This window comes from Pagrus major, chromosome 22, assembly GCF_040436345.1.
Source record: "Pagrus major chromosome 22, Pma_NU_1.0".
Classification (NCBI taxonomy): domain Eukaryota; kingdom Metazoa; phylum Chordata; class Actinopteri; order Spariformes; family Sparidae; genus Pagrus; species Pagrus major.
Genome location: NC_133236.1, coordinates 22,340,334 through 22,364,833, shown reverse-complemented (window position 1 = coordinate 22,364,833; position 24,500 = coordinate 22,340,334). Strand labels below are relative to the sequence as shown.

Sequence of the window (24,500 nt, the reverse complement as noted above, 5' to 3'; positions counted from 1 at the left end):
GGCCTCATTATCAATGACGTCAAGAGCACAAATAAAAAAAAACAGAATAGGTGCAAAAAATGTGATAACAAACAGAAACAACGAACATAATCACAGAGCAAGTACACAGAATACATTAAAGCGATAACAGATAAGACGCAGTATGACAGAATACAAATACAATGTAAAAAAGTGCTGAAAATGATCAGAAACTGCAAGCAAACCAGCATGACAAAACACATAAAGTGATGCATAAAAGATGAATGGCAGACAACCATGCAGGACAGCATGTAGTTAAAAACAGTTACATTCAAATGCTGAGTAGTTTGAAATCAAAGTCTTAAACGTACAAGTTTAAATGTACGTTGTAAAATGTTCCAAGTGTATGGAGCAGTTTTCCCAAATTAAGTGTTTACCCGGGGAACTTTGAGCATTATACAATAATAGTGACTCTGTGACCAGTTTAATAAAGAGCTGATATATGGTGGCATGTTGCCCTTCAAGGCTTTAAAAAGAAACAGAAACCGATGGCTGTTATGTCTTACCATCCAACTTTTTTCACATAGAATACAATGATGAGAGGAATAATAGTCACCAGTAATGAATCTGAGGGCGGAGAGATAAACCCAGTCTAGAGGAGTCAGAGTGGAGACGGAGGCATGTCTATAGATAACATCACCATAATCCAGGACGGATAAAAAGACAGGGTCAACAGGGGCCTACAGCTCCTCTGCCCCAGCAGGGCCCCTGTAGTGCATTTATCTGGCCCTGGCACATATCAGAAACAACCTTTTATTTTGAAAATACCCTTCGCAAACTATCCCCCTCACACTCGAAGTACTACAAAATAAAAGCACTATCATTTAACTGAGGCCAGAACTCCGAATCAGAGATTGTATCCCGCTCTGATTGGTCCACTCCGGGCAAGTCCCGCCCCTCTGATGCTACAACCCAGCCCCTCCCCTCTCCTCTCTCTGCAGCTCACACTAACAAGTCATACAAAACGACACGCGCGACGGGCGGAAACTGCAACTTCGGCTCGCCTCTTTAAAAAGCCGACACTGTCCTCACGGAGCGAGGAAGGTCGGAGCACACGCACAGCGGCGGCAGGAGGATGAAGTAGTTGGTGTGGGTTTTGTTTTTTTATTTTTATTTTAAACAGGTGTCAGTCAGGGCACGGTCACCTTTCGTCCTGCTGTATGCGGCTCACTCGTGCGCTCCCCGTGACATGAAAACACTCCCCGCACGCGCCTGAGTCCCGTCGCATTCACCTGCCATCCACGAGCGGCCGCGATGGTTAAATGTCCTGTTTAATGGTCGAGGTACGTAGACCGTGACTTCACCGACACATGGGTCAAAAAGACACACGGGCTTGAGTTGTTTTTGAAGCAGGCCCACGAAAAGCAGTTGTTACATTCATATAATGTTGCTGTAAAGTGTCTTCAGCGCTCAAAAGAGAGTTTATAATGATGAATTGTGCTCTTATACTATGCGTGCTGTGTGCTGTCCTTATTATGATATCGCTGTATGGATGTTGTTGTGAGTAGGACGGGAGTTTATGGTGACCTTGGTGTTTTTCATGGTAGGAATAGTCATTGTTGGTGCTTCTCTTCTTCATATATAACCTCCTCTACTGTCTAAGCTGCAGTGATGGGCCTTGTGTAATATTGTAATCCGTCACGTCAGTGTATTGACAGCTTTACAGCAGCAGTCCACCTGCAGCCTGGATACTGCAGACCACATGTAGACCAGGGGCCAGTACAGGATAGGGAAGGTTTTGGTGTTCAAGTACACCTTTGAGGTACTACTACTACTACTACTTTATACTATTGTACTTTTTCTCTGCTACATTTATTTGACAAACTGTGATGTATTATTATACCTCAAGCTACCCAAGCAGTCTGTAAAGTAATTAAAGGGGCACTATGAAGTTTTGGGGAGGAAATTCAAACTCTGAATTTTTATATTTACAATATTAATGAGGTAATAATGCAAACTAGGAAATATTAATTTTTTTCCATAAGTGAATAAACAAGCTGTTCTCAGAAGAAAATAAGGTCCCCAGAACACTGTTTAAAGCCAGAAAGGTGGCAGGGTCCGCCACATATAAACAAAGTTAAACATTATGAAATTGTGTTGTCCTTTAAGTTCCCTTTGTTTATTCAGTTTATTCAGTCATGAAAACAAAGAGTGTTTGTTTGTTTATTTAGTTTGTTTAGGCATAAAAGAAATCCGTCAATGAAGGTTTTTGTCTTCTGATTAAAATTTCTTCCACAAAACTACATAGTGCATCTTTAAAGGTACAATATGTATGAATGGGCCACCTCTTGAATTAATACGTCAACTATATAGGGGGCAACATAGTAACCACTAAGTGCTGCTAATTGTAGTTGCCATTAGCTAGTTAGCTCAGTTAGCAGTGCAGCTAGCTGCACTGGGAGCTTGAAGTGGTATTATCAGAAAGGACGAGCCGCGGCTAGCTGGTTAGCCTGCTATCTTCAGTACTTATCTCTGTGATAACATCAAAACTGTTATTTCTTCAAATTCTGTTAATATTTTAAGTTAGTTTAAGAATTTTTTAAACTAAAATTCTTACATATTGCACCTTTTTAAAATGAGCGCCGTCTTTACAAGCTAAAATATTAAGATAAACACAATAATGCTTTAATAATTATAATACAGCAATATAATATGTATTATGCTGGACCTTTGCTTCTAACAGAGTATTTTTTACAATGTGTTTTTGCTACTTTTACTTGATTAAAGCGTCTAAGTTCTTCCTCCACCGCTGACAAGCCACTGTAAAAAAGGCTTGATATATTTTGATACTTTTTTATTATTTGGAGTGCCTGGATTATTGTGTAACCACTTGATTTTTAGTAGATTTTTTTGAGTGGCTTTCCAAAGAAGCAGTTGTTTGTCCACTTTCTAGTGAATTAGCTCTCACATACTGAGATCAGATACTGCAGGTAAGATTGCAGGAACTTGATTTGAATCAACCTGTGACATGACTTGACTTGTCCTTACTTTGAACTTGCTTGAGACTTAGGGAAAGAAGGACCTCATCAGTGCTTATAAGATTCTTATTGACATTATTCTGTATATGTTCTATATATCTATATGTTAGAATATGTAAGCGTTAATTATTATAAGCATTTTTAAGAAACTTGAAAGTTTTATTCCATATTAACTAACATTTATTACAAGGAGCTTTATATAAAGCATTGCCATTTTATCTGATGCGTTTATATTAATTTTGTGGAAAATTGAAAGAGGAATAGGAATTTCTCAACCTTATTTTAATCCTCTTGTATACACTTGTGCGTGTAAATAGATAAATGTACTCAAAATGTACTCAAAAGTTGACATTAAAATGTGTTTGTTTTGTGTGCTACACACACATACTTTATAGCAGCAGTAGGATATATGTTGTCCAAAATTTTTCCAAATCCATTTTTGGTGAACATACAGGAGACAGAGAACAGACCTGTTCAATGTAAACAGTTTGACAGACCTTAAGCCATAAGCAAAAATAGAGAGTGAGTTTGACTTGAGAGCTGTCGAGCTGAGGTGAGTAATGATGTGAGCATACTCCTTAGAGATCACGGAAAAAACATTTGACAGAGGGCGTCCTGTAAACATGCCCCAACCACGTGGGCTGGATGAGTGAAGCGTCATTGCCTCTGGTTTGTCTCCATCCACCCGTTTCCTGCCCAGCAGTCAACAACAGTGAGCTAATTTCAATGTAAATCCACCTACTCAAGGTGCACTTTTATGACTGTCTTCTTCCCCAGGGCCAACGTTAAACACTGTACTAGATCCAGTGTATATAAGTGGAGATAACAGATTTTTTTTTTTGTTTGTGTCCATCAGGTCAGCAGGGGCTCCTGCTCTCTATCAAATGTGTACATGTCTTTGCCTTCATGTTCCTCTAAACTAACACTGCTCAGTGTCCTCAGTCAACTCTCACACACGGATGTTGAGCCATTATAACTATTATAGCCATTACTAGCTATTATAAATAGATGACCTCACTTGAAAAATGTACCGAGCAGAGTCTGCCTGAACTGCAGCTCAGGACTTTGTGTTGTCATTGGGCACCGACCTCAGATCAGGGTATGATGGCAGATTACCACACTGCTGATCATCAATATTAACTTGTCAGAAAGAGATATGTAAGGTATTGTCTGGTGTTAATCTAAAAACAGCGATGGAAAATACTTGTCACATTACTTTGCGGGGACATGAAGTGATACAGCAGACATCTTGATTATTCAGGACTCACCAATCGAGGCTCGATGTGAATCAGACATGAAATAGACAGAAAAAATAATTGACACCTTTTTGATAATCAGTTAATCTTTTCAGCTATTTTCAAGCTTTGATTTCAAACGTTTGTCATTTCCAGCTGCTCAAATGTAAGGATTCGCTGCTATTTTATGTAGTATGGTAGTTAAACGAATATTCAATGAGATGCATTTTCTTTGGTGAAAGTGCTTTTAAAGTTAATGACGTAATGAGTTTTGTTTGCAGTTAGCACCTACATTATGTCTGACTGGGATTTGTATTTACAACAGTGGTGGTGCACTCAGAAAACTGTGGGGGGCGCCAAATCAGACTCCCTTGTAAAAGAGATTTTAAATCTCAGTGTGAATATTCCTGGTTGAATAAAGTTGAAATAAAATAAGATTAAAAAAAACTAATAGCAATATAGAAATAGCCACCGTTCTTGCTCATGGTCTTGTTTCTTTATGAAAGGCTCTGTATTAAATTGAGACTGTTTCATAACTCGTTAAAGTTGCCTTGTAGTGTTTTTAAGATGCCATCTTGGTCTCTGGGAAATTGTTGTGAGCATTTTTCACTCATTTCTGAATGATAATGAAAATAGCTGTTAGTCACAGCCCTAAGTGACTAACAGTTATTGTTCATGTTTATCGGGGTCATTAACCTTAACTATTCTTCAGTGATGACAGTAAATGATTCACTATGACAGTACCAGCCTTTACAGGATGGGCTTATGATGCAATCGTATTGACTTATTGTGATGTACAATTTTGTGAATTTGATCTTTTATAGTATTTCTGTCTGTTAACAGTATTTTGTAAAAGAGAAAAACAACAACATGTGACTTGAACTCTACACAAACACATTTTGATGGAAAATGACCAAAGAAAAGATAACTTGAGACCCCTGACCGCGAGGACCAGCCATGTGGAAGCTTGTGATTAATGTCCAAATCTTTGCCAGTTTATGCCAGCGTGCTGCCTGACCCACTTTTTCAGTGTCGTTGGCTAACACACAGACACGTCGCTACTGAAACGACAGATGCCGCTGTCTCTAACACCTACCCTCTCTCACTAAGATGAAGCAAAGCCTTTTAAACAGATGCCTCCAAGGAGATAAGACGATAAATTACGCTAACATTAAAAATTTGTGCAAGGTAATCGCTCAGGATTCGTATTTTAACCCATAATCCCATAATCAGAAAATAGTAGAGGGTCACCATGACTCTTCGCACAGTTTCTATTTATTAGCGAGGTTCATTGATGCTCTTTGATAGCAGTGTGTATTTTGGGGTGTTGTAATATTAATCTCAGTCTCTCTTTCTCTCTCTCTCTCTCCCTCTCTCTCTCTGCCACAGAGGTGTGGAGCAGTCGCATTTAAAAGGTCGGAGCAGAATGCCATACAAGTTCGCATGCTGGGTAAGAACCCTAACTGACCTGAATACCACAGTGCAAAGGAGTGTTCATGTACAGTAGATGGTCGGCAGCAAATCGATAGTGCAAAAAGTGTCCAAATATTTGGTGGCAGTGCTTCAGGCTGCCGCTCACATTTGGCCCAGTGTAATCTCTGTCAAACACTGAGGCATATTTCTGCTATCTCTGTGTACACTGTCCAGTTGAGTGGCTCAATACAGTAAGTTTCATAACTCTGGAGAAAGTCCAACTTGTTTCTGGCCTTGTTGAGTTTTACTCCAGTTGTGTTTATTGAAGTAGATCGTGAACCGGAGACAGTAAAATGTACCCGTTTATTATTACGGTCTCAGACCTTGAAATGTAGCTGAAACTATTTTTCCCTTTTTAGACATCCAAGTTGTTTAGAAGTTCCCAGAATAAGTGTGAAGTAGCCTTAAACATATAATAAAAAAGGTACAGTCAGGCAAGGTGTAAATTACCTGTGCAAAAAAAACAAATTCCCAGACATTTTAAGTCATTATCTTTTCACCTGATGTATGTTTTTCTGACTTAATGAGATATATGATGCTATAAGAAGGGAGTGAAACATCCCTGCTCATGATTGGGTCCACCAACCGATCACTACTCACAGACCCAGGCTTTAAATAATGTCGGCAATGCAAAATGGCAGCATTCGTGTCCTTGATAGTTTCATTTTTTAACAGTGGGAGGAAGTGGAGACACGTCATCCATCTTTTTATTTGTCAATATTACAAACACTTGCCACTGTTGTCTTTAGATAAAAAAAAAAAATGAAATGGCCTGTCAGTTTGTCACTCACATACACACTATACTCGGAGTAGACACTGATAGCAATCTCTGTCTACTTTCAACTATGCATCTTGTGTGTGCATGTGTGCGTGTACGTGTGAGAGGTTTCTTTTGGTGCCAGTAGTCCGCTGGCCGGCTCCCAAGTTTACTCATCCAGACTCCCACTGCCCTCATTGACTCCCTGATATCTTTTTCTCTCTCTCTTATTCTGCGCTATTATCAGTGTTTCATTGTTTCTTACTTTCTGTCACATGCCTTCTTTTCACACATTCGCACAGTTACGAATCTTAGCTCTATTTGTCTTCTGCCATTATTCTTTTGCAGCTTTATTCACGTGTTCTCACCAGTACAGTCACATACAGCAGGATTTTGTCCGGGCAAGATTTTGTCTGGTCTCCACAGATTTTTATCCTTTCTTGCGAGTGGCAACATGATGTTGTTTGTGTGATTGAAGAGCTGATTAGAATTATAATTCAGAAGCATGACTGGACATACTATGTTCACCATTGTCTGTGCCAGTTGACGATATGATCACAAAATTTCAGTGTGTGGTCTTCAAAGAATCATATTTTTCCTATCATCCCATTTTGCCTTGTGATCATGGCACCACTTCTTAAATGTGTTAGATATTTATGACGGGAAGAGGCACAGCAGACAGCAAAAATGTCAAAGATATGCTGGTTCCAGCTTCCTAAATCTAAGAATTTGCAGCGTTTCTTTATCATTTATGATAGTAAATGAAGAGTCTTTGTGTTTCGGACTGTTGGTTGGCCAAAAGAAGCACTTTGACGACGTCACATTTGACATTTTATGAGCTAAGTGATTTATCATTAAAATAATCAGCCAATGAATTGATAGCATTATGAATAAGAGGGGTTTTTTCAAGGATGAAATCAGACCGGAAATCTGTGTGTTGGTGAAAATAGTCACGCTTGGTAAGGTTTGTAGTCTTTGTTGGTTTCAGTCATCTTAAATTATGCTCACAGCTGTTTAAAGCTTTAGCTGTCTAAATAAATTAAGTTGTTGCTGTTGTATTATAGATTTAACTTGCTTCAGTACAAAGTATTTCTCATGATATCACTACACCTAACAAGACACTACAAAACTTGCACTACAACATAGCTACAACAAAACTATACAGTCCACAGCCATGGTGCATCTCCACTGAATTATTCCGCTGTACGTTATGTATCACTGCACGTTTCTCACAGTTTCTCACAGTCTGTATCTTTTATCTTAACGCTCTTTGTCTCATGATTTCTTGCAATCCGCCTCTTGTGTCTGATATGTGATGTTCAAGGCTATGTGACTGTCTCTGTCTGTGTCTGTGTGTGTGTGTGTGTGTGCGTGTCAGTATTTTTGTCTGCATGTGACTGTTCCTCAAGGGAACATTTCCTTGGAAAAATGTAATGGTTATAGCACTGCATCCTTCATGATCACAAGTGTGTAAAGAGGAACAAATAGGTCTTATTTACTCACATCCACTTAATTGTGTTCAGGTTAATTAAAATTGACCACCGGATCGCCTTCGGCTGTGTTTGTGACATTGAAAGACAACGGGAGGAGAGTGGATTCAGTTCCAGATGAATATCCAGGTCATCTGAGTTAAAAGCAGCTCAGTTCGTGCCATTAAAGTCATTTAATTAGACTCAGCTAAGACAAGACTTGGAATTCATAAAAAAAGTGGGAATCTTGTTAGTTCAGATTAGTTCTGGATGCAGTTAGTGTTCTGTTCTCATTTTACAGTGCTTGGAGCATTTTTCCAAGGACTTCCTGTTTTCGATCACATCTCGTTCTTCTGCTTCTATCAGAGGTCCCAGTTGTGTTGAAACCCAAGGCTGGTTTAGTCACCTGGCCAGGAGAATTCAGAGCAAATAAATCAAAACAAATCCACTCAAGTGTTTACATGCTGGTGAGGCCTTAATGAAGGGTGACTCGCTTAGCGTGTACCTCGTTTTACCTTCAAGCAGAATGAGTTGATTATTCTGTTCTGTCGGACTCTGCTTATGTGATTTTATGTAATTTACTGAGTGTGCCTCTTCTTTATATCACTGTAATTTGAACATTACAGTACACACTTGTTTGGACTAAACAAGCAATATGAGGGCATTAATTGGGCTCTAGGATTCTGATTGGCTTCTTTCATTACTTTTCATTATTTTCCGAGATTTTATTCTAAACAATGAGTTGAATAATTGAAAATATATAGAATAGTTGCGGCCTTGTTGTAGCACAATTCTGACGCTCTTATCTCAAACACTGTGAGGTTGGATGCTACATTTTATATTTGTACATCTCTGCGTTGCCGCTGACCTGACCGTGAGACGGACAGACAGAGGCTGTGTCGGTGAACCCACGGCACCACAGGCATTCGCGCAAATCTTCTTCGTCTGCCCTCGCCGTAGCAGCATATAGGCAGAGTGAGAGAGAGAGTGTAAGAGAGCTGCAAGCGGGGAGGGGAGGGGCTTCCAGACTCCACAACAACATCGGCGCGAGTGAGACTGGAGAGGGTAGAGAGAATGCGGCAGAAGCAGGGAGCAGACCGTCAGTGGCCGACTCTGAGAGAGAGGGAAAGAGACGGATTCTCACTTCTTTTTTCTGGATTCTCCCTGCTCCCTCTCCCTGCTTTTCTTTTGCCTTTTTTTTCACTCTGCAACCATTCCTCTCCGTCTCTGCCTGCAGTCTCTATTTTCGCTGTCCTACATCCCGACTTGCTTCTATCTCTGTCTATCCTCCTCCTCTTCCTCACCTATAGCTACCTGACAGTGAGCCGTCTCTCTTTTCTTTTACCACTCTCTTTTTCACCAGCATCACCTTCTCTCTCTTCCCTCCGTCAGTTTCAATCCCGTCTTTACTTTTGATCTCTCCTTTACTTGCACCTGCCCGTCATCCATCTGTTTTCTGTCTGGTGCGAGAATGCCAGTGCTGGAGGGGCTTTGGGGCCCTGATCTCAGGATGCGGGACTCCGGTTTGGGCGTCGGGGTAGAAGTCGGGGTCTGTCCAGATGAGGCGCCCCGCTCGCCGGTCTGGGGTCCTCTCCGGATGCCTCCTGTGACCTGCGGCGGGGGCCTGTCGCTGGCCCTGGAGCTTCCAGCTCTCATACGACAGCTCAGGGCAGCCTGGAGGGCTCGCAGGGGAGGCCCCCTGGGTCCTGAGAGAAGTCAGGCGAGCACTTGGGTGGAAGCAGAGAAGGAAGATATAGACGTGGTGAAGCATGACTTAGAAGACAGGCGTGCTCATCTGGAAGGTAATTTACACACAATACAAGTACATTTAAGCTTACGGGAGTCAGATTTCTGATAAATGTTTAATGCCTTATGTATTCATAAGTATATGTATTCTTTTTCATTTCACCGTGTTCGTTACACATTCACGCTATAATGGGTGACATTTTGGGGCACATTTCTTCGCAATGTGAACGATTTGTGTACGTTTTATTGTTTTGTTTCGTAAAAACAGTGGTCATGTTTTTTGGCAGGTCACAGGTTATTAATAAGGGTTTCTGGCCTTGTTTTGTGCATCACTTTTGCTTTGTGAATGTTCAACCATGCCTCAGTGCACATTTTCATTTTTGACGAGTGCGTGCGTGTGTGTGTGTGACAGATTATCTTTGACAAGCACGCCTCTGGCCGTATGTTTACGTCCACGTGTGTTCAGAAGTGTTGTGGGTTGAGACGAGGTCCACGGCAGTTCAGACACCCAGGCAGAGCAGACAGTGAGGCGAGGGATTTGGGCCGTAAAACCCGAGAGTCTCCATTAAATAAAGCTGCGTTACCATCTGGTGAGCTGCAGCTGGACTGATGACACTGACGTGACGCCATCAGTCGCGCCTCTGTCCGTCTGTCTGGAGTGTAACACTGGTGACACAAAGCAACCTTGTTGCCAGTTGTGAATGTGAATGAGTTCAATACAGAAGTGATGATTTGACCTTAAACCAATGATCTGTCTTGATGATCTAATCCTTGACGTTCTGCCTCATACATTGATATCATTCTGTTGTTAATGTCAGACTGACACAATTACTGAAACTGTCAAATGTTTTCTGATGATGATGTCATTGCCATTTGGTGAAATGAGTATGACGCACTGACGACTTGACTTGTGTTTGATATTAGCATATAAAGAGGATGATACTTGAATCAGTAATCAGTTGACAACATTGGACAAAGTATATACAGTATATCTTTAAGTGCTTTTGAAGAACGATGATTCACACTGTGGGGAATTACCTGTGCGCAAGCAGTGACTCACAAGGTGGAAAATGGACAATTGTATGCTGTTCTCCGCCTGTGACTTTCCCTTTGCGTTGTGGTGACCTCATTCATTTGATGACTCCTCACGACAGAGCGTGAAAGGCTATCTGCCCAATATTTGATTTCTCCACATACAACATGTGTCGAGACACCGTGAGATCTAGTCACGGTGAGTCATCCTGACATTTACCGTAACACGGACCGAAAACTGCTGAAAACGTTTATTTAGGTAGAAAAAGTACAGCTGACTGTGTGTTCAGCATTTTAACCCAAGCTTACAGGTGAAACAGTTGATTAAACCTTGAAAACATTTATAAAAAATATAATGGTTTATTGTTAAGACACTTGTCATAGCAATACATGAAGAAGAGGGTTAGACACTGTATTTAAAAAAATAAACTAAGGCGCAGTTCCTTTCAGGTTCTGCACAAAAAGAGCCAGTAATAATCTTTCAACAGGTTCACTTACGGAAACTTTGTTACGACTTTTATTTTTACAACAATTTTACTGACATTATTATGAACCAAACTAGGCCTGTCAAGATAACTAAATTATTGACTCGATGTTGCTCATTATGTTTACCTGCGTGTTTGATCACACAAGAATGTCAAAAACATTTTAGCCAGCATTATGCCAGAATACCTTTCATTTCCATTACTTGGGTTGTGTCCAAAATAACTCGCTACCCACTGTATAGTGTACTCTATTATTATGTACCATTTTGAAGTGCTGTCCGAATGTATAATGAGATCTATTATACCCTAAATAGTCGATTCAAAGCATCCCACAATGCATCATGAAAAGAAGTGTACAATCGACGGTCACAAACCATCATGAGTTGCCTTGGAGGGGGAAAAAAAATGACCCGTGTGGTGTCCAGAAGTGTTCTGTCATTTGAACAGTGAGTGAGGTAGGGAGCAGTCAATCTCGAGAATTAAAATGTCATAGCTCTTTGAAAGGTTGCATTATTATGTTATTATATTATCATTAGTGGCATAAAATGGTCTTAAAATGATGATTATATTGTTTATCGGAATCATTTCTGGGACAATATATCGTCCAACAAAATGTACACCAAACAGCTACTCAATTGTTTTAGATAATAAGTGGTGGATTATTGGCCATTGAAATAATGCTTGGCATCAGCCATAGGATGTATATAAAAGAAAATATAAACCCACATTTTCCTTTCTTTTTATACTTTCACACATCCCCAAATTTTTTTAAGATGGTCTGTGAACAAAGCATCACATTTACATATATTCTGAGGATTCAAAGAAGCTTTATTATTGTAAGCAGGAGGAAACAAGTCATCAATGCAATTAAATTATTAATTCACTATGTCTCTACCTCATGCTGTCATTTAAAGGTGCACGTTGTTTTACATTTGTGTGTGTAAACATTAGAGAAAAACAGGCGTGTATTTTTAATTTTGGTGGAGTTCAAAAAGAGCCAATTTGCCTGTTGAGAGGTCGGAAAAAAGTAACATAATGTCCCTTTTACCTATCTAAAATATACTAAACGTATGTGTTGGCTTGCTCTAATGCCGCCCATCAAATCGCTGCAGAAAAATAAAAGTGTTGGCCCCGTCAGTGAGTTATCTATATGTGGAGATTCCAGCCAGCTGTGTGGACGCGCTGTACGCGCCGATGTGTCCAGTTAAAGGAAGCAGCAGGAAACAAAACACATAACATACCATCTGCCACTGTGTGTTTCAAACTGTTTGTATTTGAGTGTTGGCGCTGCATATGGCAGAGATGTGTGTGTGACTAACAGCGCCACAGCTCTATATGTGCCGTAAACACCCACAGATTCAAGCGAAGCCAAGCAAACATATTCGTACCTTTGCCCCATGTGTGAGTATGTGTGTGTGGGTGATCTTGTTATTGGAATCAGGGATTTAACCTCATTTGCAAGTGTGTGTGTGTGTGTGTGTACATGGCCAGTGAGTGTTTGACGAGGCGCGTGTGCATTCTTTAAACACCCTTTCCAACTGATTCACGTTTTCATCCTAAATGACCCACTTTTGCGCCGCGTAGCGACAATGACCTATTTACCACAGAGAGAGTTAAAGGAAGAGGAAGGGAAAGAGGAGAGGAGAGGGGTGGGGCGGCGATGGAGGGGCGAGAGGATGGCTCAGATGAGGAGAGAGGGGGTGTTGTGAAGCGATGAAGGATGATGATGATGATGAGGTAGCAAGGGAGAGAGAGAAGGAGGGGAGGAATAAAGGATGGAGTGACACATAAAATAGAAGTATGGAGCGAAGAGGATGGTGTGTGTGTTTGTCTGTGTTGGAGGGGGGTGATCTGAGTGTTACTGCGGTGTTTTTTTCCAGATGATGTATTTCCTCCTCTCCTTGGCAGCCAGCACGCAGTATGAAAAAGCAAAGAGGCTTTCCCCTTTTTCTTGCTCAAACTAGGCCAGCGGGACTCTTCTGCCTCACTTTAGCAGTCTGAGTCACTTCCCCCAAGCGGCTTATATTTGTTTGTCGGACTATAAGATGCATAAATAGGGAATGATGCCACTTTTCCACCCTATGTTTTATGTATAGCTGCCTAGCCTACACAGCACAAGCACACATTGAAGAAAAAACGACCGCCTGTAAACTCTTGCCTGTCATTTTGGCAGCCCACACACGCGAGGCAAGATCTGGCAACCCCGAGGGAGTCACCGCAGCGACTCCGACCCCATTAACAGGTAGTTTAGCTGTTTCGTGGAGTCAAAGAGGTGATGTGAATTTGCAACCTCTGGGACATGATACGCTCTAGTTCCCTCACATCTGATCTGTAAATTATTCAGCATTCCCACAGTTTTTAGTTTATTCAAGTGCAAGTTGCATGTGCGTGCATGTGAGCTGTGACTTAGGGCCTAGTTCTGTTGTGTCTTGTTGTCTCAGGCCTCAGGGTGTGTGCAAATTGAGCATTTTAAACAGAGGCAGTATTCAGTATCCAAGGATCCATTGTGCTGCTGCGTTCCCTTCTTTGTCGGCTAGGTGCCCATACGGCAAGGATTAAAACCGAGAAGAGTGCTTCAAGGACTCTGCAGACATACAGACATAAACAAGAATGCTTGATGTCTTAATATTTAGACTCATTCGATAGCAACAGCATAGACAGTCATCTTTTCATATGTACCACCGCAGAGGGATCCATTCTTCTTGCTTGTCATGTTGTAATTCTAGAGCACAAACATGGAACATGGGATGTTTATACATTTTAGATAAGAGAAGGAGGGGGGTGTACAATATATATAAATAAGTAGAAGTATTGAAAACAATGAAAAAGTAATGATAATGAATATGTGAAAAGAAAATTTAAAGGTGCACTATGTAGTTTTGAGGAATACATTTTAATCAGAAAAAGAAAGATTGATTTTTTTTTATGCGTAAACAAACTAAATGAACAAACTCTCACCGTTTTTCATGGCTGAAAAAAAAATGAATAAACAAACTGACCTTAAAGGACAACACAGTTTCATACTGTTTTACTTTGTTTATATGTGGCGGACCCTGCCACCTTTCTATCTTCAAAACAGTGTTCTGGTGACCTTATTTTCCTCTGAGAACAGCTTGTTTATTCAGTTATGGAAAAAAAATGAATATTTCTGAGTTTGTATTATTACCTCATTAATATTGTATTATCTTCAAACTACATAGCGCGTCTTTAAGCAGTAGAGGGGCGTTTCAGGGAATAGTACGTCTTCCACTTCTCCCAAATAATCCTGCAGCCTTATAGAAAAAAGTCCATCAGGCTGGCTGATATGGCCTCAAAATAATTTTCCAATATTTTTAGGGTATATCACGATGCACAATATAGATCGCAATATTTTGTCCTCAAAAGCACTTCATAAATACTTGATTAAATCACTAAGATTTAATTATTTTTAAATATATTTTCTACGTCTCTCAGTCAGACTTTAAATCCAGTTTGACAAAATAATTGTATTCTTTATTTATGTTTGAGAAATGCACAATAAACGTGTTGATTTGTTGCATTTTGGGGACTTGACATAAACTTACATTACCTTGGCACTTGCTCAAAATGAACCACTCGAGCCAATCAGCATCAGTGTTGAACAACACTGAAAACAAGAGTAATTATTGTCTGAACAGAACGTACGCAGTCAGGGCAGCCTCGCTGTGATGAATACAAAGTGTTCAGACGTGCACCACAACAGCTGCACCGTGGCATGAAATCCATTCTGCTTGGGCAAACTGGGACCAGATGCACGGTGTCCTGGTGATTCAGCAATGTCAAAGATCCTCTTGTTTCACAGAGGCTGATTTCAGAACGACTCTAAATCGGATTTTATGAGGCTGATCGTGTCGAACATCACTGCTGGGACATGTGCAGCACTGGGGAACACTTTGCTCCGTTGTCCTCTCATCACCCCTCTGACTGCTCCACTTATCGTTCAGCCATGAGGCTCCTTCATGCTTTTCTTCCTCTGTTTCCTAAACACCCACCCTCTCTCTCTGCTTCCTCCTGGAAAGTTTGATTCACGGATTTCAGGGGGCATGTCCGCCAAAACTGACCACATAGATAACACAAAATATTTATGTTTCTTCATCAGTCTTCCTCACCTTGTCCTCTAACTTTCTGTCTGTTTGCAGCTGATGGCAGACTGAACACGGGTCATGCTGGTGTGTTGCTGGTTGAGAGACGAGGCTCCTACCCGCTGATTGACCTGCGAATCCTCAAAAGTAAGTCTCCTGACCAGGCTGCTTCCAGGTCTTTGAACAGCTTCCTCCTTTGAATCAATGCTGGTATTTGATGACATATTTTTACAACTGAAATGACATTTTTATTATTACAGAGAGAGTAAAGTTCTCAAAAAAAGTTCAACAGCACCACGAACTGCAGCCTGCAAAATGATCCACCACCTCTCTAAAACAGTCCAAAACTGTACGTTATAGACTTCATAGAGAGAGAGGATTTATTGTAGGAAAGTTGTGCTAGTCTGCATTAATTGTAGCTAGGTGTACCCAGAATATAAATAGATAGATATAAGTTGCCTCAGCTCTGGTGCTTTTTTAATTTTAACATATTTTAACATAAAGGGAAGCTGCGAGGACATATCTGTTAGGCACATATCTGAAATGATTAATGTAATTTAGGCGAATGTCCTCAGTCTAATGGAAAGTCCTTTTTTTTGATACCTAAATTTAAATAAATAATAATATTTAAAACCTTTAAACAATAGTTATTTAGGCACCAACCACTGAAATACATATCTGTTTTTAGGTCTCCTGACTCCTTATGGTCGGGGAAAGTACATCATTTGACCTTGTCATTTCAGCCAGTGCCCAGCAGGGGGAGGTAGAGTCTGGCACAAGGAGAAAGGTGAAGCGTCTGCTGAGCTTTCAGAGATACTGCCACGCCTCCAGGCTGCTCAGGGGGTTGGTGCCCCACACCCCGGGGTCACTGCACCTGCTGGATGACGACTACTTGGGACAAGCTGCGGTAAGATAACTCAACTCACACACTGAGTGTGTGTATCAGCTGTGAATCACAGATGTGTTCTGAAAACAGTTTCTTTTGTTACAGCACATGCTATCAAAAGTAGGCACCTGGAACTTTGACATTTTCCTCTTCGATCGTCTTACTAATGGTAAGATGGCTTTTTGTACGACTGAAAATTGTTTCATAAATTTGAATATCTATTATCATAACATGTCAACTTGATTTTCTTTTTGTTAAAATGTAAGTTTAATGATGATTAAAAGTTCAAAGTACTGCAAAATGAGATTCTCAGATATGAATTTGTGTGCTTTAGGTAACAGCCTGGTGACTCTGATGTGCCATCTCTTCAATGTCTACGGTCTCATTCACCACTTCCAGCTGGACATGGTCAAACTGCACAGGTTTCTCGGTAAGCCGCACGGAAGTGTCAGTCAATATAGTTGCACCTTTTAAATTGTGCTCAGTTTTTACTATTTTCTTACCTTTGGACCAGTCAGCTATTCTACGTTTAAATGTCTGTTTAAACGTCATTAAAAATGAGTCGTTAAGAAGCACTTTACGACACATTATAACCCATTCACACAAACACGCATGCACTGGTAGCAGAGGCTGCTATGCAAGTTGTCAACCTGATCATCAGCCCCATAGAAAGCATTTGTTCTGTAAAAAGGGCACCCAGCGGCCTTTTTGGCGGGTCAGCGTGCTCTCGAAAGCTGAGAAGGGTTTAACTTTGCAGGAAATCCCAGACTGACGTCAACTGGGCCTTTGTCTGCCAATCAGTCATCACAAAAGAGACACCGCGTTCATGTTCCCAATAATAAAAACAAAGGGACTTTGCTGTAAGTGAATATTAATCCAGTATCCAAACTATGCTAAACGGTGCTATCAGACACAGCAGAGCAACAATGAGCTGCGTGTTGTTATGGAAACTAAGTGCAAAAGGTTTACAGAAGCACACACATCCAAACACATTGAATACTATGTGCGGGACAAAAGTACATGTGAGTCTGCACGCAACATAATGCTCCCATGAACATGAATGAGTACACGACCATGTGATGATTCAGGTGCCAGCACTTCCTCAGACATGAAACAACAGAGAACCTGCCCACAGGGGTCACTTGACAGGCCTTTCAAGTGAAAGAAGGCTTCATTAAAGGTTGTTTCATGAATTTGATTGATCTAATTTCTGCGGTTTAAAAGTTAGTGTGATGACGGGCTGATGATGATAAAGAAGATTGCTTTGTTTTCTTGGTAGAAAAGGAGGAATAAATAACAACAGAGAAACAAAATAAATAACAAAAAAAACCATCATTATTGGTATAAACATCTTGTTGAGAGAATCTCACAGCAGTTGCTCAACATCTGCAATTCAAAGAAATGTTAAGAAATCTACATTGTGCTTTTAAACACTCCCTGCTGATTATACTTCTTACACACAACAGTCTGCTCTGATAATCAAATTAATTGACATTAAGCTAATATTGTTAAATGAGGTTTATCTTTGTGTCGTGTCTTGCCAGGCATGGTGCAAGAGGACTACCACTCCCAGAATCCCTATCACAATGCTGTTCACGCTGCGGATGTCACTCAAGCCATGTACTGCTACCTGAAGGAGCCCAAGGTAATGAATAATACTGTATTCACACACACTCTCTCTCCGTTTCCTTCTGTCTCACACCACCTACAAGGCTTCACTAGCCCTGAGCTTCTCCTTGACAGATCCTATTAGTGTCTCTTGCTGAAAGATAATTCCTGCTCACTTCGACTCGACAACACATCCCTCCACAGCCCACAGCCCTCTGACCGGATCAGGTGTCTTTGCATCTTTTCCCTTTATACAGTAATTGCTTTTGTGTCCTCTGTTGCTCTCTAAAGCACTTTGCGATGCACCTATTTTGTTAAAAGCACTCGGAATAAATTGGATTTAACGTAGCACACGTGCCAGTGTGTTCTTGAAGACAAGCACGCACTCACAAGCCTGCAGATTCTCCGATCAATATGCCGTTTTGTCCTTTACTGAGCAATAAGCATTTATCTTCACCCTGTGACACACACATAGGTCCGTTGTGAATTAAATCCATAATTTTGAGCATGTAGTTCAAAATGGAGGCACTGTTTGAGCTAAAATTATGTCATTTGAGAGGTAATTGTAATTTTTGTCCTGTTAATTAGTAATTATAAAATTATTCAAAATGGTCCTCTGCGGTACTTAAATTACAAATCAATCAACCAATTAACTGACAACATTGAGGAAACTCATACTTTCCAGGATAACCATTATGAATTCAGCTCTTTATGGTGTTTTTCCTGAATGTTTGAAGCTAAGCAATCACGTTCATTTGAAATGACCACACGTGTCCCTCACGATCTGCAGCTGGCGGAGCAGCTGAGTCCTCTGGACGTGTTCCTGGGTCTGATGGCAGCGGCCGCCCACGATGTGGACCATCCTGGGGTCAATCAGCCCTTCCTCATCAAGACCAGACACCACCTGGCGTCCCTCTACCAGGTACATGCGGCCGTGACATGTGTCGGTGTGTGGGTTGATGTGTGTTTCTTAGTGTCCAGCCTGTCTCTGAGTCTGTTTGAAACACATTTTGGATGTTGCTCCTGTCCTGTACAGAACACGTCTGTGCTGGAGAGCCACCACTGGAGATCCACTGTGGGCATGCTGCGAGAGTCAGGACTGCTGTCCCACCTGCCTGCGGACATTTCGTAAGAGAACACACATACACACACCAGAGTTGTCCGACACTGTTTTTTTCAGGGTCATATCAATATTTTAGATAATTTTTTTGTTTAAATGACCATTTTTTTCACTTAATTTTATTTTCCAAGAGGTTTGCATGTCTTTTTAGTGTACTGTGGTAAACAAACTATATTCCCAAAAATGTTGCCTGCTGCTGTTGTCAGGTAGAATCAAAAATGTGCATACATTAGTGGATTCTGCTGTTTTGGCTCAGTAGCGCCCCCTCTCCTCTACAGGCAGGACATGGAACAGCAGCTGGGCTCTCTCATCCTGGCTACAGACATCAGCAGGCAGAATGAGTTCCTGCTGACCTTCAGAGAACATCTGGACAACCAGGACCTGGACCTCCAACTGGCTTCACACAGGCACTTTATACTGCAGGTACACTGCACACCAACCTAACACCACACATGTGTTTCCCACAAACATGGTAACTATGTAGACGTCATGTGTGAATCTCTCTCTCGTCTGCGCCGTCAGATTGCTCTTAAGTGTGCAGACGTCTGTAATCCGTGTCGGGTTTGGGAGCTGAGCCGACAGTGGAGTGAGAGGGTGTGTGAGGAATTCTACAGGCAGGGTGAGTAACGTGTCCTCTCAGTTCAAAATGAAAAATTAACAAGGAGAAGTACTTTGTTTTTTTAGAAGGGATACATGCAGCGCTTTTACACTATAGTTATAGTAGGACTGTACGTTATCGAACTAGTCAGCTTCTGTGAGGATTTTTACAATTATCCTGATAATTTTTTTTGGCTTCAGTTTCACTCATGTGGATACTGCCTTCTAAAGTTTGCCTTTGAACCTGACAGGTGACCTGGAGAAAAAGTTTGACTTGGAGATTAGTCCTCTGTGTAACCAGCAGGCTGACTCTGTCCCAGCCATTCAGATAGGTGAGTGCACACAAACATATTCACCTGTAACTGTATACAGTCTTATTACGAATCCTGAACCGAAGTTCCTCAACTGATTTGGAGATGATCCGCCTTTGTTGTGTTTCTCGCAGGATTCATCTCCTACATCGTGGAGCCTCTGTTTGAGGAGTGGCACCGCTTCACCGAGCCCAGCCTGCTCAGCCAGACCATGATGGGCCACCTGCACAAGAACAAGGCCAGCTGGAGCCGCCTACGATACGCACACACAACTTCAGACACACAGACGCACTCCCACGGCGACGAGCCCGAGCCTGAAGGAGGTGGAGGAGAAGAAGAGGGGGAAGACATCCCGTAATTTCCTCCTGTGTCTTCAGATGTTTTATCTTCCTTTTGTGAACGGAGGAGAGGATCCAGCTCCTTGTTTGTCCTCCAGTGTATTTTCTCCCACCGCTGGTTGATCACAGGCTCTGAGAGTGGGAGCACTGGGCGGGAAAGAGAGATGGCTCCCTCTGCTGGAGCGGAGGACTGAAGTCCTGCAAGGAAAAAATAAAAGAAGAAAGATTCGTGGTTGGGCAGATGGATGGATCTTAGTAAATAAATGCCAATTTGACAAAGTCATGCCTTTCTCTGTAACCCTGTGACATCTGCTTCAACGTAACTGAGAAAAGCAGGAATTGAATTTAAAGGTTGTGGCAGAGGAAAGGTCGATGAAGACAGAACATATTAAAGTGTTTGCACAATGCTGCTTGAACAATAAAGAAATTTAAAAGCCAAAATTATATACAGCGGGACTGTGCAGGAAGAGATGACGTAAAAATATATAAAAGAAAAAGAGGAATATATGAGTATACCCACTATATTACGCTTTTTAAACTTTTAGACAATACACACTGTATTAAGCTCTTTTCACTTTTTTCTCTTTTGTACAGCTTGCACTTCTACTGGATGCTCTTTCATACAAGTGTCTCACTTGTCTACTTTTCACTGAAGTGTGTTTTTAACTCGAGCACCAAGTTGACATGTCAAAGTACTATAAACTGTACAATGTAATCTGTGTTTAACCTGTAAGACGGACTGAGCTGACTGATTGATGCAGAGTGGCTTCAGACGGATGTTTTTCGACACAAACGAGCGCCTTTTTTTTTTTTTTAAAAGAAGTGTTTGTGTTCATGTATTACAAGCAGTATAATCTGTACATACTGTGATGTTCGACCTCAGCACTTCACATGCCAAAATCTCAGCAATGTATCAACCTTTGTACCGGATATTGGGGAAACATAACTCTTACACTGGTGTTACCTTTGTAACAACTTAATGGGTGCGTTTATTTATCGGAGAACCTCACTTTACAAGCTCATACTACAACAAAGCCTTAACAGCAACTTGGTCTGTCTGTGAAACACATTTTGTACTGGAGTTATATCATTATCTGGACAAGGTTTTCGTACAGTTTCTGCCTGTTTTTTCTTCAGCCATACCAGCGTACTGAAACACACACTCACGGTGTCGTAGCAGCTTTGTTTCCTGTTTCATCTTTCACCCAGTATCAGGGTCAGATTGGGTTATTAAACCCATTCAGCATTGCCAAGGTGCCAATGTACTGTTCTGACACATTGACTCACTGCTCTGTTACCTCTGTAAGGCGTTTGTACTTATTTTATTTTTACACTTGCTGCAGGCACTGTGTGCACTGCATCTTGAGACATGAACTTGGGTCAAATAGTAATTGCAAATACCTTCAATTCTAATATCTAATTCATTATATCATGCAGTGAATATCAAGACAATTTAGATGTCTGTTGCAGGAAAGTAAATACCATTATTTATTATTCAAAATATATAGAATTCATGGTCTAAAATGGTACTTTTATATCTGTAATCTCAGTCGTGAAATGGATCCACATGCTGATATGCGCATACTGCGTATTTCCAAATACTTTTTGGTCCAAGTGCAAGATGTACCGATGTAAAGCAGTGTTTTTTTTTTTTTTTACCACACTGCTCTAAATATGTAAAGTTAAGGCTGTCACATTTAAGATTTAAGTCGATGTTGCCTACACGGTGCTAACAGAGGCCCCACGTCTTCCCTGAGCTATAGAGGAACAACCTGAGCTTTATGATTCTAACAACCCAGCCGACACACAGTATATTCTACATACAGTGTATTCTACGAGATTAGTTCATAAAATCTGTAAAAAAAAAAAAAAGATATATATATATATACACATGTAATGAGTTTTTTAAAAAGTAACTGGTATAAGCCTCCTCTATGAGGTGCAGTGCAATAAAGTTAATAAAGAGGACATATCTATCTATAGCTCTAAGCAAATTATTCAAACGCCTTCACTATAGCACTCATTAGCTTCGCTGAAAACCCCACTATGTGTAAGCCACACTGTTGTCTGAAGTTGCACACCATTTATTCTCTGCAAGTCACACATAGCTGCCGTCGAGACCGGAGGCCTCGGGCTGCCGATCAATACCTCTCAGAGTCAGCACTGAAACAGGGTCACTGAGCCATGCTGGTTTCAGTATTAAGTACAAATATTTTGTATGTTTTTAAGCCAGAATGATTATTATACCAGACTCAATATAATTATCTTACTTATTCAAAAGAAGTTAACCTTTTAAAATCATTGAATTAACTCATGTCCAAGTGGTTTTTAGACTATACTGTACATTGGTATTTATCATAAGGCTGGACACAAAAGAATCAAAATTAAACATAAATGCCAACATGTCTGTAAACTATGAAACTTCTTTATCAATTTGCACAGAGGTGTTTTTTTTGTTTTGTTTTTACCTCCTTAAAGGATCGTGCATGTGGTCTCTTCCTGGTTTGAAATGCAGAACTGAAGCGAGTCAGACTGATCCGATGTTAAAAACTCAACAATCTCACCACGAGGTCCATTCAGTTCTGGAGCTTTAAATCATGATCTTCATAACCAGTCGTATATGTTCACACTTCCATTTTCTCTGGATACCCAGAGCTCATCTTGACCACGTTAGCTGAAGTGCAAAGTTAATTTTCGTTGAGAAATTTCTGTCACTAAAGGTCTATTTAGTAGCTGTGTTTCCTCTCCTTATTATGGCTACTTTAAGCAGGAGATAGCCACAGTACACGCTCGCTACCTTACAGAGCAACTCCATCAATTTTATACATTACAGTGTGTTTACAGGTCTTTGGGGAAAACTACTGCATAGGTGAAAAAAGTTGTGTAAAGCCGTTTGTGGCTCCAGACGAAGCTGCGTGAATTTGGATAAATCGCCTCCCGTGATGTCACTCGGTTGCCAGGTTGCATTGTGGGTAATGCTGGCCCGAGGTTTTACATTACAACACTGTCGGACTCATTATGGACAGTTTGAAAACAAATCGATACAGCAGAACCAGAGATGCCTCCTCCTCTATGCCACACACTCTTTTCTCAACCTTGCGCCTACATTACCCACAATGCAACTAAGCTACTGATTTACATCACTGGAGGCAGTTTATGAGATTACACGCAGCTTCGTCTGGAAACACAAAAAGCTTCATACTACTTTTTTCACATATGCACTAGTACTTCCCACTAACCCTTTAAAGGTGCACTATGTGGTTTTGGGGAAGAAGTTTTAATCAGAACAGAAAGATCTTCACTGACTGATTTTTTTATGCCTAAACAAACAAACTCTCTCCTTTTCCATGACTGAAAGGACTACTCAATTTCATACTGTTTTACTTTGTTTATATGTGGCGGACCCTGCCACCTTTCTAGCTTCAAACAGTGTTCTGGGGACCTTATTTTCCTCTGAGAACAGCTTGTTTATTCAGCTATGGAAAAAATAAATATTTCTCAGTTTTTGTATTATTACCTCATTCTGAGTTTGAATTTCTTCTACAGAACTTCACAGTGCCCCTTTAAGGACTGACATCTTTGTAGTTATCAAATAAAAACCCATCAAACGAAGCCTATGATATCCAAAATTCATACTTGTACTGATATAAGTAACCCTAAGTACCTAAGAGTGCACCTGAGTTAATGGAGATGTTTGCACTATGTTCTACAAAGTGATCCAGACAAGACTTAACAGCGAATCTGAATCTGTATTTTGGTGTTTGGACGGGTCATCAGACTTCTTGACTGTACATTTCTGTTCTGACAACCAACCTCTGAGCACTGTGAACAGTAAAATAAATGTTTTTTGATTAAAATCAAATGCCTCAGATATCCCATGTGTGTTTGTGTGTGTTAACGGCTCAGCGTTCAAAGAAAAACGTTACCAGTGTTTCACCACTAGAGGGCAATAAAAGCATTTCAGTTGTAGAGAAGCTGCGGGAGACAACAGGGGGGAGGATTGCGGGTGCCTCTCCCTGCTGCTTTGTTTGCAGTATAAATACAGTAGTCCACCTGTGAATCAACATGGTGATTTGTGTGATGTAAGCCTAGCTGGGGGCCAGAGCTCATGTAAACAAAAAGTTAAAGGAGAACAGGGTTGAAATCAAACAAGAGTCAAGTTGGACGTGAAGCTGAATGAGTCACACTGTTGAATCAGGGAGTCTGTTGGCACTTTGTCGCCCATCGAAAACGCTCATTTTTACGGAAAGCAGAAGGGCTTCCTGAAGTTTGATAAGGAATAAAAGTGAGTAAAAGTCTGACAAAGGGAAATAAATGATAAGAAGGATTAATGGGGATTCAGTATGC

General features: G+C 40.8%; 1 protein-coding gene across 2 annotated transcripts; it reads left to right on the top strand.

Moving 5' to 3' along the window:
* Positions 1 to 1,006: 1,006 nt before the first annotated feature.
* On the top strand, positions 1,007 to 23,960 carry LOC141017542 (3',5'-cyclic-AMP phosphodiesterase 7B-like). 2 transcript variants are annotated; one of them, XM_073492233.1, is made up of 13 exons: positions 1,007 to 1,301; positions 5,621 to 5,681; positions 15,351 to 15,440; positions 16,037 to 16,200; positions 16,285 to 16,348; positions 16,514 to 16,609; positions 17,724 to 17,824; positions 18,578 to 18,709; positions 18,824 to 18,915; positions 19,186 to 19,330; positions 19,430 to 19,526; positions 19,756 to 19,836; positions 19,950 to 23,960. In XM_073492233.1, exons 1-13 carry the CDS (start codon positions 1,281 to 1,283, stop codon positions 20,171 to 20,173), a joined length of 1,368 nt encoding a protein of 455 aa, XP_073348334.1. In that variant the 5' UTR covers positions 1,007 to 1,280; the 3' UTR covers positions 20,174 to 23,960. The 2 variants fall into 2 exon arrangements, with proteins under 2 accessions (XP_073348334.1, XP_073348333.1); XM_073492232.1 differs by lacking the exons at positions 1,007 to 1,301; positions 5,621 to 5,681 and adding an exon at positions 9,112 to 9,732.
* The last annotated feature ends 540 nt before the right edge of the window (positions 23,961 to 24,500 follow it).

Coding starts and splice junctions, on each gene's coding strand:
- LOC141017542 (XM_073492232.1), top strand. CDS start 9,402: ATGCCAGTGCTGGAGGGGCTTTGGGGCCCTGATCTCAGGATGCGGGAC. Junction 17,825..18,577: donor GCTACCTGAAGGAGCCCAAG/GTAATGAATAAT, acceptor CACGATCTGCAG/CTGGCGGAGCAGCTGAGTCC. Junction 19,837..19,949: donor TGTCCCAGCCATTCAGATAG/GTGAGTGCACAC, acceptor TGTTTCTCGCAG/GATTCATCTCCTACATCGTG.